This window comes from Ranitomeya variabilis, chromosome 1 (assembly GCF_051348905.1).
Source record: "Ranitomeya variabilis isolate aRanVar5 chromosome 1, aRanVar5.hap1, whole genome shotgun sequence".
NCBI lineage: Eukaryota > Metazoa > Chordata > Amphibia > Anura > Dendrobatidae > Ranitomeya > Ranitomeya variabilis.
The window spans coordinates 226,999,399-227,014,639 of record NC_135232.1 but is presented as its reverse complement, the minus strand read 5'-3'; the positions used below and the strand labels follow the sequence as shown (position 1 = coordinate 227,014,639).

Sequence of the window (15,241 nt, the reverse complement as noted above, 5' to 3'; positions counted from 1 at the left end):
AAAGTCAAATGGCGCTCCTTCCCTTCTGAGCCCTGCCGTGCGCCCAAACAGTGGTTTACCCCCACATATGAGGTATCGGTGTACTCAGGAGAAATTGCCCAACAAATTTTACGATGTATTTTATCCTGTAGCCCATGTGAAAATGAAAAAAATTGAGGCTAAAATAATTTTTTTGTGAAAAAAAAGTACTTTTTCATTTTTACGGATCAATTTGTGAAGCTCCTGGGGGTTCAAAGTGCTCTCTATGCATCTAGATAAGTTCCTTGGGGGGTCTAGTTTCCAAAATGGAGTCACTTGTGGGGATCTCCAATGTTTAGGCACACAGGGGCTCTCCAAATGCGACATGGTGTGAGCTAACGATTGGAGCTAATTTTTCATTCAAAAAGTCAAATGGCGCTCCTTCCCTTCCAAGCCTTGCCATGTGCCGAAACAGTGGTTTACCCCGATATGTGAGGTGTCGGTGTACTCAGGAGAAATTCCCCAATAAATTTTAGGATCCATTTTATCCTGTTGCCCATGAGAAAATGAAAAAATTGAGGCTAAAAGAATTTTTTTTGTGAAAAAAAAGTACTTTTTCACATTTACGGATCAATTTGTGAAGCACCTGGAGGTTCAAAGTGCTCACTGTGCAGCTAGATACGTTCCTTAGTGGGTCTAGTTTCCAAAATGGGGTCACTTGTGGGGGAGCTCCAATCTTTAGGCTCACAGGGGCTCTCCAAACGCGACATGGTATCCGGTAAAGATTGGAGCCAATTTTTCATTCAAAAAGTCAAATGGCGCTCCTTCCCTTCCGAGCCCTGTTGTGCGCCCAAACAGGGGTTCCCGCCCACATATGGGGTATCAGCGTACTCAGGACAAATTGGACAACAACTTTCAGGGTCCACTTTCTCCTTTTACCCTTGGGAAAATAAAAAAATTGTTGCTAAAAGATCATTTTTGTGACTAAAAAGTTAAATGTTCATTTTTTCCTTCCATGTTGCTTCTGCTGCTGTGAAACACCTGAAGGGTTAATAAACTTCTTGAATGTGGTTTTCAGCACCTTGAGGGGTGCAGTGTTTAGAATGTTGTCACTTTTGGGTATTTTCAGCCATATAGACCCCTCAAACTGACTTCAAATGTGAGGTGGTCCCTAAATTTTGGTGTAAAATTGAGAAATCGCTGGTTAAATTTTAACCCTTATAACTTCCTAGCAAAAAAAATTTTGTTTTCAATATTGTGCTGATGTAAGGTAAACATGTGGGAAATGTTATTTATTAACTATTTTGTGTCACATAACTCTCTTGTTTAAGAGAATAAAAATTCAAAATTTGAAAATTGCTAAATTTTCAAAATTTTCGCCAAATTTCATTTTTTTTTTTCACAAATAAACGCAAAAATTATCGACCTAAATTTGCTAATAACATGAAGCCCAATATGTCACAAAAAAACTCAGAATCGCTAGGATCCATTGAAGCGTTCCTGAGTTATTACCTCATAAAGGGACACTGGTCAGAATTGCAAAAAACGGCCAGGTCATTAAGGTCAAAATAGGCTGGGTCATGAAGGGGTTAAGGGCTCGTTCACATTAGCATAAAAAATTAGCTCCGATGTTGCTCCTGAAGAGTTGGATGAGTGGAATCAGTATGGTTCAACTTATGTCATGCGAAGGTGCGATTTTTTTTTATTATTTTTTTTCCTCACCTAACATCCAAATGTTATTAGTATGACATGCGTTTTTAACATCGTATTTTACATACTGTAATTTTCTATGTAATTTAAAGGGGTTGCCCGGTCCAAATCCATACGTCTGCAGTCACTTTGTGTCACTGCAGACTTACTAATTCCCCCAGCACTCGCACTGTGCGCTCCAGGGGTTTGCCGCTCTCTGAGCCGGGACAAGAGGGTATATATGAGGTATACATACTCCCAGCCAGAGCCCGTCCAGTGCCCACTGCCTCGCTCCATACACTTGTATAGAGCGAGGCCATGCCCCGACTAGTAATGCACCCGTCCAGTGGGCATTGCCGACTAGAGGGCGTGGCCTCGCTCCATACACTTGTATGGAGCGAGGCCACGCCCACTGGACAAACTCTGGCAGGGAGTATGTATACCTCATACATATCCTTCGGTCCTGACTCAGGCACCAGCGAATAACCAAAGCGCAGTTCTTGCACTGTAGGGATTCATGACTCTGCAGTCACATAAAGTGACTGCAGACTTATCAATTTGGACCAGACAACAACCTTAAAGCAAATTTTAATAAAATAAATAAATAAATAAAGCAATGTCTTCTACAGATATAGAATAGATAACTGTAATAAAGAGAGAGAATATATAGATATCCTATACACATAATTTCACAAGTCCCTGCATATAATAAACTTTCACTCTATAGTGACTTTCATGTGACACTAAAGGGTGTTAAGCATTATTTAACCTATTAAATAAATATTTTTAATAAAATTATGTAGGATCCCCCAATATTTTTCATAACTAACCAAGGTAAAGCAGACAGCTGCAGGCTTATAATATCAGGCTGAGAAGGTGTATGGTTATTGGACCCTCCCTAGCCTAAAAATGCAAGCACGCAGCCCCCCCAGAATTGCCACATCACATGTTGGGTTTCCTTTGAGATGTGTGCATAAAAATTGGGTTGCACACACAAGATCCGTGACTCCATCCTTTGCTGACTCCATAATATTATGTAGTATACCATGAAAACCTATTGACTTGCAATAGGGAATATTTGGGTTTTGTCATGGTGTCAGTTGTTGTAATGGGAAGAACACATGCAGCACTGATCCTCCCATCAAATCAGGTGAGACTGTATTTGCAGCAGAGGGTCTGAATGTATCTTTCAGCAAATGTGAACAGAGGCCGTTTCTGTTGTCCATGGGAGTGTTTTTGATCAGCTGACATTTATTCTGAAGATTTGGGTCCAAAACGGTACATTAAGATAAATTGCTACAACACATTATTCTTGTGTAATTTACAGTCCAGGACTGATATATTTTTCAAATCTTATTAAGGTACCATTCTCCTCCAGAAAAGGATGCTGTGCATGATATCTTGGCATCTAAACCTAAAACAGAAATCCGCAGCATTGGGGAAAGCCCTATTTTGAAGGCATTAAGAGATTATGAAGAAGAGAAGGAGATGAAAATTTGGAGCACCTTTACAAATAAAGACAGTGCTTTTCATAGTAAGTCTAGGCTGATAACATATTCCATGTACAAGCATATAACAAGTCTGTGTCGGCTCTTATTTATTGCAATAGAAACTGTCCATGTTAAACAAGAAACCTACGAGAGTGAAGCTCTGTGCAGAATTAACCAGGGTAGGGCTTACACAACGTTCAGCATGAAATGTTGCTGACAGTCAATATGTCCGTCATTACAGACTTTACACTTAGCTTTCCCAGATTCTTGAATGGCACGTCCGCATAGTTATGCTTGGCAATAATAGGTCACTCCATTATTAGGCCGCCTTCACAAATCGATGAGTCAAGGTCCGAGCACAGATCGTGACTCACTGACCAGCCTCGGGTCTCCTGACCCAAACTCTACAGCCGCATATATGCCTATGAGAATGTCAAGCTCAGGTCAGGAGACCCGTGACTGGTCTCTGAATCATGGTCTGTTCTCGGACTGTGATACACGAATGTGTGAATGTCGCCTTAGACCCAGATTAACGTACCATCCTAGATAAGCTAAAGCAAGTTGTGATATCCAGAATGGACTGAGCTGAATGTTTTAGTTGATGATATTTATTGCTTTTAAATATTACAGAACTGTCTTCCAAGAGACACCTGATGGGCATCAGTGACTGTTATACCCCCCGTGGTTCTCCTGAGAAAAGTAAAGAACGACAGCGGCTGCCTAGCTCTCCATGTGGGCCACGATCATCTTCACTTCCACCATCAAATCGCAGAGCTGTTAGTACACCAAGTAAGGGTTATGTGTTTTTTTTTACTAATGTGCATTATAATAAAATATGTCTAATTTCACCAAAATCTGACCTTGTTTTCTTTTCCTTTTACAGCAAAACGTGAATTGATGTTAACAGCAGTGGCTGTAAAATATAGTCCTAAGCGTTCTCCAAGCGAAAACCTCTCTCCAGGATTAAGCCAGTTATTATGTAGTGAGGAGGACAATGTGACAAGGTATTGATTAATTTTACTTGATGTTTCGATACTTATAATTTGTTTTTACAAATTTGGCTGCACCTTCATTGTGTTCAGTCATGTCTTTGAGAACCTACATGAATGACATAATACACTTTATTGTAGGTTTGATGTGCCTTGGGTGGATTCATCACCAATTAAAAATCAGAGTCCAAGAAAAAGACTGCAGTTCATGTCCCCGGAGGACCCCGAAGGTAAGTTTATGGCAGCATATCTGTTTTAACCTAGGGTTACTTGGCAACTTGGGCTACACTGTGACATTGGCCCCAATACTTGATGCGCAGGCAAGGTTTGCTAGGTTCAGTTGCCATATTGCAGCACAGTACAAGTGAATGAGATAGCATTGCAACAAGCAAGTCACCAAAAATCCAACAAGGTTGGACTTCTTGTGAGCTTCTTGTCGCCATACAGGGTCACAATGCAACCCCAATTACTTGCATTGCACTGCAATGTAGCAGCAGCACCGAGCGAACCTTGGACGCACAACAGGCGTTACGCCTAAAGTTATCCTTAACCCCTTAGTGACAGAGCCAATTTGGTACTTAATGACCGAGCCAATTTTTACAATTCTGACCACTGTCACTTTATGAGGTTATAACTCTGGAACGCTTTAACAGATCCTGCTGATTCTGAGAATGTTTTTTCGTGACATATTGTACTTCATGTTAGTGGTAACATTTCTTCGATATTACTTGCGATTATTTATGGAAAAAAAACGGAAATATGGCGAAAATTTTTAAACTTTTGCAATTTTCAAACTTTGTATTTTTATGCCCTTAAATCAGAGAGATATGTCACAAAAAATAGTTAATAAATAACATTTCCCACATGTCTACTTTACATCAGCACAATTTTGGACACAACATTTTTTTTTGTTAGGGAGTTATAAGGGTTAAAAGTTGACCAGCAATTTCTCATTTTTACAACACCATTTTTTTTTAGGGACCACATCACATTTGAAGTCATTTTGAGGGGTCTATATGATAGAAAATAACCAAGTGTGACACCATTCTAAAAACTGCACCCCTCAAGGTGCTCAAAACCACATTCAAGAAGTTTATTAACCCTTTACGTGCTTCACAGGAACTGAAACAATGTGGAAGGAAAAAATGAACATTTAACTTTTTTTTGCAAACATTTTACTTCAGAACCATTTTTTTTTTATTTTCACAAGTGTAAAAACAGAAATGTAACCATAAATTTTGTTGTGCAATTTCTCCTGAATACGCTGATACCCCATATGTGGGGGTAAACCACTGTTTGGGCGCACCGCAGAGCTTGGAAGAGAAGGAGTGCCGTTTTACTTTTTCAATGTAGAATTGGCTGGAATTGATCGGACGCCATGTCGCGTTTGGAGAGCCCCTGATGTGCCTAAACAGTGGAAACGCTCCACAAGTGACACTGTCAGGACTCTGAACATTTTTATTACCTTTTGTGCATTACTGCCCTTTTCCAAGATGGCGTCTTTGGTCTCATGTGCACTGTGTCTTCCTGCTATAAAACTCCACCCCAGCCTTCAGTCTGTGCTAGAGTATTCTGCCCTGCATCCAGCTCCTGACCCTGGTGACTCCCTGGCTATATACCTGCTCCTGTGAACCTGTGTGGTGATCCTGCTACTCTGCTCTGAGTTCCTGCTGCATACACCAGTTTCCAGTAATCCTCCATCTGCTGCTCGTGTTTACTTCCATCTGCATTTGCTGGACATGTAAGCTGTTGCTGCTCTGCAAAAACCTGAGACTATTACCCAGGCCTCCCTGGTTGTGCTAAGATATTATTTGAACTGCCTTATAAGCATATCTATCTGTGTTTGGACTAAAACAAGGACTTATTCGTGTCAAGTATCCTCAAGAATAATTGTGCTTCATAGACTTTCTGCGTGATTGCATTTTCTCTGAAGTTCCCTATAGACTGTTAAGCTGCGTTTAATATTTACTCCAAGTGTTGTGGACTTGAGTTTCTCTCTGCACCTGTTTGAATCACCGTGTGATAATATAGACTTTACCACTTATAAAACTGTGTCCTGTAGTTGTCTTGTTCCATGCAAAGAGTCTCCTGAGTTATCCCCTATAATTATTACAGGATACTCTAGCCAGAAAAGAGGAGACTGCTGGAACAATGACTGCAGAAAGCAGATTAGAGCAGGTGTTTTCCATAATTAAATCACTGCAGAAAGATGTGGAAGGTCTGCAAAAGAAGTTTGGAAGCATTGAACACAATCAACAAGTGTTTGGACAAACTTTGCAGGACTTAAGCACCCGCATGGCAGCCCAGGAAAACAAACTTACTGGCATAGAGTCCCAGTATGGACGGGCTTTTCAGGACATAAGCACGCAAATAGCTGCACAAGCGACTTTACCCTCTGGGCAACCGCCACCAGCTAGCCCACCTAGGTTGCCCCCATTCAGATTTAATGGTGATCGCGACAAATTTCGTGGCTTTGTGAATCAATGCATGCTATATTTTGATGTGCATGCTGACCGTTTTCCTACTGATAGATCCAAAGTATTGTGTGTAATAATGCTGCTGACCTCACGAGCGCTCGCCTGGGCTAATCCGATGATTGAGTCTCGTGACCCACGGTTAAATAACTTGGATGATTTCTTGGCCGCTATGGCATTAATGTTTGATGATCCTAATCGCCGTGCAACTGCTGAATCTGCTTTATTGTCTTTACGTCAGGCTAAACGTTCTGTTATTGAGTATGCTACTGAATTCAGTAGATTAGCGGTATATACCAATTGGGACAGTTATGCACAATTGCCTATTTTTAAAAGGGGTCTGTCTAGTATTGTAAAAGATAAACTAGCTCGCTCTGAGTCACCACAAGAGCTAGAGACATTTATACAGCATTGTGTGCGCAAAGACATTCGCCTTACTGAGCATAGGCAGGAGAAGTTTGCTGCATATAACCGTATTTCTAACTCTTCCCTTCCTTCCAAAGAGCCTGCAGGTAAAACCTCTCGGGAGGTGCCCATGCAAATTGATTCCGTTCAGAGGCGCGAGATTAATGAGCGCCGGGAGCATCGCCTTCGTGAAAGTCTATGTTTCTACTGCGGTCAGTCTGACCACTTTTTAAAGGGAACCTGTCACCCTTCCCAGGCGTTTTTAACTAAAAGACCACCTTGTGCAGCAGTAATGCTGCATTCTGACAAGGTGGCTCTTTTAGTTCTGGGTGCTGTAACTGCCCAAATAATAATTTGTCCTAAATACCTTTTCTTCAGTCAAGGAGGCAGACCTTTCCCCCCCTGCTGCAGACGCCACACAGCCGTCACTCAAATCTTCTTGGCGCCGGGCGCCGCCTCCTCGCCTCTGTTTTGAAATGAGCCGGCTCCTGCGCTCTTTTCTCCTGCCTTGGGCAGGCGCAGTGAGCGCTGCCCGTCCGTCCTCATATGCAGTCTAGCTGACCATGCCTGTGCGGACACCCTGCCTGTGAATCCCCGCCCCGCAGTGTCTTCTGATTTATTCACATTGCGGGGCTGGGATTCACAGGCAGGGCGGCCGCACAGGCGCAGTCAGCTAGACTGCATATGAGGACGGACGGGCAGCGCAAACTGCGCCTGCGCAAGGCAGCACCGAGAACTAAAAGAGCCACCTTGTCAGAATGCAGCATTACTGCTGCACAAGGTGGCTCTTTTAGTTAAAAACGCCTGGGGGGGGGTGACAGGTTCCCTTTAATTAACTGTTCTAAGTGTCCCAAGCGGCCTAACAAGGTGCTAGCAGCGGTAGGAGAATATGACAACTATGATGATGAATCTGAATGTAGCCTGCCTTTAAACGCTGTATTCCATTCACTTTCTATGACTTCACCCTCCAAGGAGCTGAAGGAGAAGAACTCTCACTGTTCTCTCCCTATTATGATCCTGTGTTCAGGACAGTGGATTTCCAGTGCAGCTATGATTGACTCTGGTGCAGGTGGCAATATCATGGATATCGCATTTGCCAAGGAACATGGTATTGAAATTCAGCAAGGAGCCTCTCCAATTACCATGGAAACAGTGGATGGGTCACCTTTAATCTCTGGGCCTGTGGATCAGGAGACCGTACCCCTTGAAATTTTGTTGGAGCCTAATCATCAGTAGCAACTTTCTTTCTTGCTAATTTCTTCTCCTCATTTTCCTGTGATTTTAGGCATTCCTTGGTTGCGTTCTCAGAACCCAATTATCAACTGGGAGACCAAGGAGATTATCTTTCCAACAAGGAGCAACTCAGCGTTAACAGAACCTGTCCCTGAGTCCACGGCTACAGAACCACATGTATAGGTATTTACTTTACCTTCAGCATATAAAGAGTTCTCTGACATCTGTGACAAGAAGAATGCAGATCAGCTTCTTTCACACAGGCATTATGACTGTCCCATTGAGCTGCTTCCTGGGGCAGCTATTCCTTTTGGTAACGTATACCCTTTGGCGGCCCCTGAGCTTCAAGCCTTAAAGGAGTATATTGATGAAAATCTGGCCAAAGGCTTCATACATCCTTCTTCCTCACCAGCAGGGGCACCTATATTTTTTGTAAAAAAGAAGGATGGGACCCTGAGACCCTGTGTTGACTATCGGGAACTCAATAAGGTAACCATACGAAACCGTTACCCTTTGCCTCTGATTCCCGAATTACTGGAAAGAGTCTGCCATGCTAGGCTGTTCTCTAAACTGGATCTTCGTGGGGCTTATAATTTGGTGCGTATTCGTCCAGGGGATGAGTGGAAGACAGCATTCTGATGCCGGTATGGACACTTTGAATATCTTGTGATGCCCTTCGGGCTTTGTAATGCCCATGCAACGTTTCAACACCTTGCTAATGACATTTTCAGAGATTTGTTGGACCAGTTTGTGGTGATCTTTTCTGACTCTCTACAGGAACATGAAAAAAAATGTCAAAACTTTTAAGACGTCTGAAAGAGAACCATCTGTATATTAAGCCGGAGAAATGCGAGTTCCATCGTTCTGAGATACAGTTCTTAGGTTATATCATCTCTCCCCAGGGGCTGAACATGGAATCTGGTAAGATTCAGGCTATCCTTGACTGGCCGGTACCCAAGAACGTTAAGGAGGTCCAACGTTTTGTTTGTTTTGCAAATGTCTACAGACGCTTCATTCGAAATTTTTCTGATATTGTCCGTCCCATTACTTCCTTGACAAAGAAGGAAAAGCCCTTTAAGTGGTCATCACAGGCTCAAGAAGCTTTCAATCGGCTTAAGATCTGTTTCACCTCAGCACCGCTGTTGATACACCCAGATCCAACACTTTCTTTCATTGTGGAGGTGGATGCTTCTGATAATGCTTTGGGGGCTATTCTCTCCCAAAGAACTGGAGAGAAGGGTCTGCTACATCCTTGTGCTTTCTTTTCCCGTAGACTAACCTCAGCAGAGAAGAATTACGACGTGGAAGACAAGGAATTGCTGGCTATTATTGCGGCTTTCAAAGAATGGAGGCATCATCTGCAAGGAGCTGCACAACAGATCATAGTGCTAACTGACCATCGCAATTTAGAGTTCCTTAGATCAGGCTCGTTGGAACTTATTTTTAAATCAATTTAACTTTGTTATCTCGTACCGTCCAGGTTCTCGTAATGGGAAGGCTGATGCTTTATCACGAATCAATGCTGTGGATTCCGTACCTGGAGCCCCGTCCAAGACCATTCTATCTGATGCCAATTTCATCCGAGTTATCCACGATCAGGACTTGTGGAAGGAGTGCAGGGAGGCTTATGACGGTGATGTATTTCTGGCCAACCCACCTGTGGATATTAATCTTGTCTTTAAGGGTGGCATGTGGTTCAGAGATCGACGTATCTACGTCCCTGAGGTCGTCCGTCTGCAGATCCTCAAGTTGGTCCATGACTCCAAGTTGGCTGGTCACAGGGGTTACAGAAGACACAAGAGTTCCTGAGCCGATTCTTCTGGTGGCCAACTTGCCTGAAGGATACTAAGGACTATGTTCTCTCTTGCGACGTATGTGCTCGTTACAAGACTCCTCGTGTGGCACCTACGGGTCTCCTGCAACCATTACCTGTTCCGTCCCACACTTGGGGTCCATATCAATGGACTTTATTGTGGAGCTGCCTACATCGGGGGGCATGAATACGATCATGGTGGTAGTTGATCGCCTGACTAAAGCCGCTCATTTTGTTCCATGCACCGGCCTCCCCTCAGCTAAGGATACAGTGAACTTGGTTATTCAGAATGTCTTCCGGCTGCATGGGGTCCCGGATGAGATCATCTCTGACCGTGGAGTACAGTTCACTTCAAGATTCTGGAAGGGGTTTTGCTCTGCACTCAATATTAATGTCTGTCTCTCTTCCGCTTACCATCCCCAGACAATTGGTCAGACTGAGCGTACCAACCAGACGTTGGAACAATACCTAAGATGCTATGTCATCCATCTCCAAGATGATTGGTTGGAGTTACTGCCATTAGCCGAATTTTCATACAACAATTCTCAGAGCGCCTCCACTAAGTTCACTCCTTTCTTTGCCAATCTGGGTTATCATCCGTGTATCTTACCTAGGTCTCCAATTAATTCTCCGGTTCCGGCAGTGGAGGAAAGGCTGACTGCGATGAGGCAAAATCTGGAGGTTCTGAAGGAATCCCTGACCACAGCTCAAGATCGTTATAAGAGATCGGCTGATAGATTCCGTAAACCTGCACCCATGTTCAAGGTAGGAGATTCCGTGTGGTTAGCAACTAAGAATCTGAAGTTAAACGTTCCTTCACAAAAACTTGGACAGAAATTCATTGGCCCTTTCAAGATCAATGGTATTGTGAGCTCTGTGGCCTGCCGGCTGAAGCTGCTTAGGACTATGAAGGTACACCCAGTTTTTTATGTATCTTTACTAAAGCCTGTATCTCCTAATACCTTCCAGGGATGTGTTGTGCCACCTCCGCAGCCTGTGGTGATTGATGGGCAAGAACAATTTGTGGTGGAGGAAATTATTGATTCCAGGATTCGCAGGAATCGGCTCCAATATCTGATAAGATGGCAGGGATATTCCCCTGAGGAAGACTCTTGTGGAAAACATCAATGCCCAACAGAAGATTTCTCGTTTTCATCAGACATTCCCTGAGAAACCAGGTCCAGGATCGTCCTGAGGCCGCTTCTAAGGAGGGAGTAATGTCAGGACTCTGAACATTTTTATTAACTTTTGTGCATTACTGCCCTTTTCCAAGATGGCGTCTTTGGTCTCATGTGCACTGTGTCTTCCTGCTATAAAACTCCACCCCAGCCTTCAGTCTGTGCTAGAGTATTCTGCCCTGCATCCAGCTCCTGACCCTGGTGACTCCCTGGCTATATACCTGCTCCTGTGAACCTGTGTGGTGATCCTGCTACTCTGCTCTGAGTTTCTGCTGCATACACCAGTTTCCAGTTATCCTCCTTCATCTGCTGCTCGTGTTTTCTTCCATCTGCATTTGCTGGACATGTAAGCTGTTGCTGCTCTGCAAAAACCTGAGACTATTACCCAGGCCTCCCTGGTTGTGCTAAGATATTATTTAAACTGCCTTATAAGCATAGCTATCTGTGTTTGGACTAAAACAAGGACTTATTCGTGTCAAGTATCCTCAAGAATAATTGTGCTTCATAGACTTTCTGTGTGATTGCATTTTCTCTGAAGTTCCCTATAGACTGTTAAGCTGCGTTTAATATTTACACCAAGTGTTGTGGACTTGAGTTTCTCTCTGCACCCGTTTGAATCACCGTGTGATAATACAGACTTTACCACTTATAAAACTGTGTCCTGTAGTTGTCTTGTTCCATGCAAAGAGTCTCCTGAGTTATCCCCTATAATTATTACAGACACCATTTTGGAAACTAGACCCCTTAAGGAACTTATCTAGATGTGTGGTGAGCACTTTAAACCCCCAAGTGCTTCACAGACGTTTATAAAGTAGAGCCGTGAAAATAAAAAATCGCATTTGTTTACACAAAAATGATCTTTTCGCCCTCAAATTCTTATTTTCTCAAGGGTAACAGGAGAAATTAGACCACAAAAGTTGTTGTGCAATTTCTCCTGAGTACGTTGATACCCCATATGTGGGGGTAAACCACTGTTTGGGCGCACTGCAGAGCTTGGAAGAGAAGGAGTGCCTTTTTACTTTTTCAATGTAGAATTGGCTGGAATTGAGATCGGACGCCATGTCGCGTTTGGAGAGCCCCTGATGTGCCTAAACAGTGGAAACCCCCACAAGTGACACCATTTTGGAAACTAGACCCCTTAAGGAATTTAACTAGATGTGTCTTGAGCACTTTAAACCCCCAGGTGCTTCACAGAAGTTTATAACGTAGAGCCGTGAAAATAAAAAAAATCGCATTTTTTCTACAAAAATAGGGATTTTTGTGTTACTCACTGTAAAATCCTTTTCTCCTAGACGCTCATTGGGGGACACAGGACAGTGGGTGTATGCTTCTGCCGCCAGGAGGCTGACACTAAGTAAACATAAAAAAAGTTTAGCTCCTCCTCCGTCGTATACACCCCGACACTGGCTACCAGAGAATCCAGTTTGGTGCAAAAGCAGTAGAAGAACAAAAAATGAGGAACAGTATAACAGCATAAATACAGAAAACTTATGTCTAGAAAAGACCTACTGCCTGATAAAATTCGGAATCAAAAGCAGCCATCAGGCTACCAGGGAGGGAGCTGTGTCCCCCAATGAGCGTCTCGGAGAAAAGGATTTTACGGTGAGTAACACAAAAATCCCTATTTCTCCTTCGCCTCATTGGGGACACAGGACAGTGGGATGTCCGAAAGCAGTCCCTGGGTGGGGAATTAACTCACCTGTTATAATTATCCAAGCAGCTGTCGTCATAAGTGCGTTACTGCTGCCTGAAGAATCCTCCTACCCAGACTTGCATCTGCAGAGATCTGGGAATGAACATTGTAATGTTTGGCAGAGGTATGCAGACTAGACCAAGTCGCGGCTCTGCAAACCTGTTCTGCTGAGGCCTGGTGCCGAATCGCCCAGGAAGCCCCCACTGCTCTAGTGGAGTGGGCTTTGATTCCAGCCGGGACCGTCATGCCCTTGGCGCGGTAGGCCTCCTGAATAGCTGAACGTATCCAACTGGCCAAGGTAGATTTCGAGGCCGCGAATCCCTTACTACGACCCTTTGGGAGGACAAACAGAGCATCCGTCTGTCGAAAGGGAGCTGTTCGAGAAATGTACCTCCTCAGCGCTCTCACTAGGTCCAACATATGGAGAGCTTTTTCCACACGGTGCGTCGGTGCCGGACAAAAAGAGGGAAGAACTATATCCTCGTTAATGTGGAACGAGGAAACAACCTTCGGCAAAAAGGAGGGCGCTGGTGTGAGCACCACCTTATCCTGATGGAACCGTAAAAAAGGGGCACGACAGGAAAGGGCTGCCAGCTCTGATACCCGCCTTATGGAAGTTATGGCCACTAAGAATACGACCTTCGAGGAAAGGAAAGTTAAGGAAACCTCCTGAGGAGGTTCGAAAGGAACATCATGTAAAGCCCTAAAGACCAAATTAAGGTCCCATGCTTCCAAAGGAGTTTTATAAGACGGGACCTTATGAGCGACTCCCTGAAAAAAGGTCTTTACCTGTAGGTTAGTAGCAATCCTATGCTGAAAAAGGACTGATAAGGCTGAAATCTGCCTCGTAAGAGTACTTGGAGCCAGCCCTGAATTCAGGCCTGCCTGGAGAAAGGCAAGAATATTTGGAACGGAAAAACGCAGAGGAGGCAACCCTCGCTCTCTGCACCATGAAAGAAAAACCTTCCAAGTGTGATAATAAATCCGAGCCGAAACATTTTTTCGGGCACTGATCATGGTATCAGCCACCTCTTGGGAGAACCCGGCCTGCATTAACACCCAAGATTCAACGGCCAGGCCGTCAAATGCAGGACCCCAGAGTTCTGGTGGTAAATCGGCCCTTGAGATAGAAGATCTGGACGGTCAGGGACCCGCCACGGAGCTCCGGCGAGAAGCTGTACCAGGTCCGCGTACCATGACCGCCGCGGCCAATCCGGGGCAACCAAAATAGCTGGCACTCCTTCTGACTTGATTTTCTTGATTACTTTCGGGAGCAGTGCCAGAGGGGGAAACAGATATGGGAGATGAAACTGGCTCCAGGTCAGAACTAGTGCATGCACGGCGATTGCCTGTGGATCTTGATACCGGGCGACAAATCTGGGTACCTTGGCATTCCTCCTGGACGCCATTAGATCCACGTCCGGAGTCCCCCATAGGTGGCATATTTGCTGAAACACCTCGGGATAGAATGACCATTCCTCGGAAGCCAGACCCTGCCGACTGAGGAAGTCCGCCGTCCAGTTCTCCTCGCCCGGAATGTGGACTGCCGAAATCACAGAGTGATTTCTCTCGGCCCAGCACAGAATTTGCTTTACTTCCTGCATGGCCGCCTTGCTGCGGGTGCCCCCCTGATGATTTATGTATGCCACGGCTGTAGCATTGTCCGATTGAATCCGGACAGGGCGACCCGCCAGAAGATGATGGAAATATTGTAAAGCCAATAGAACTGCCCGAATCTCCAAGAGATTGATAGGAAGAGCTGACTCCGAGGAGGACCAGCGCCCCTGAGCAGTGTGGTGAAAGAACACTGCTCCCCAACCTAGGAGACTGGCATCCGTTGTAACCAGAAGCCAATTGGTTGGAGGGAAGGGTTTCCCTTTTAGAAGGGTGTTTATCCACCATGAAAGAGCTTGCCTGACCTGGAGAGACAACCGGAACCTGAGGTTGAGGGAGGATGGATTCTTGTCCCATGCTGCTAAAAGTGCATGCTGGAGAGGCTGAAGATGAAGTTGAGCAAATGGTACTGCTTCTATTGTTGCCACCATCCTTCCTAAGACCCTCATGCAGGACCGAATTGTATGAAAGCACGGTTGCCGAAGGATCCCCACCTCTCGCCGAAGGGCTAGGACCTTGTTCTGAGGCAGGATCGAGAGGGATTGAGAAGTGTCGAAAATTATCCCCAGAAATGAAATTCTCCGGGATGGTACCAGGGATGACTTTTTTAAATTCACTAGCCAACCTAGACGAGAGAGAGTGTCTAGAGAAATGGTGACATTCTTTTCGCAGGCCTGATAGGTCGGCCCTTTGATGAGAAGGTCG

General features: G+C 44.5%; 1 protein-coding gene across 3 annotated transcripts in view; it reads left to right on the top strand.

Moving 5' to 3' along the window:
• Nucleotides 1–15,241, top strand: part of MPHOSPH9 (M-phase phosphoprotein 9) — a 135,724-nt gene that overhangs the window by 104,206 nt on the left and 16,277 nt on the right. For all 3 annotated transcript variants that reach the window (XR_013223417.1, XM_077293195.1, XM_077293194.1), the window contains 4 exons: nt 3,009–3,181; nt 3,768–3,926; nt 4,021–4,141; nt 4,268–4,356. Coding sequence is in view for 2 of the 3 variants with exons in the window: in XM_077293195.1 (XP_077149310.1) it covers nt 3,009–3,181; nt 3,768–3,926; nt 4,021–4,141; nt 4,268–4,356 (542 nt within the window). In the remaining variant the exon portion in view is untranslated. The remainder of the gene's footprint in view (nt 1–3,008; nt 3,182–3,767; nt 3,927–4,020; nt 4,142–4,267; nt 4,357–15,241) is intronic.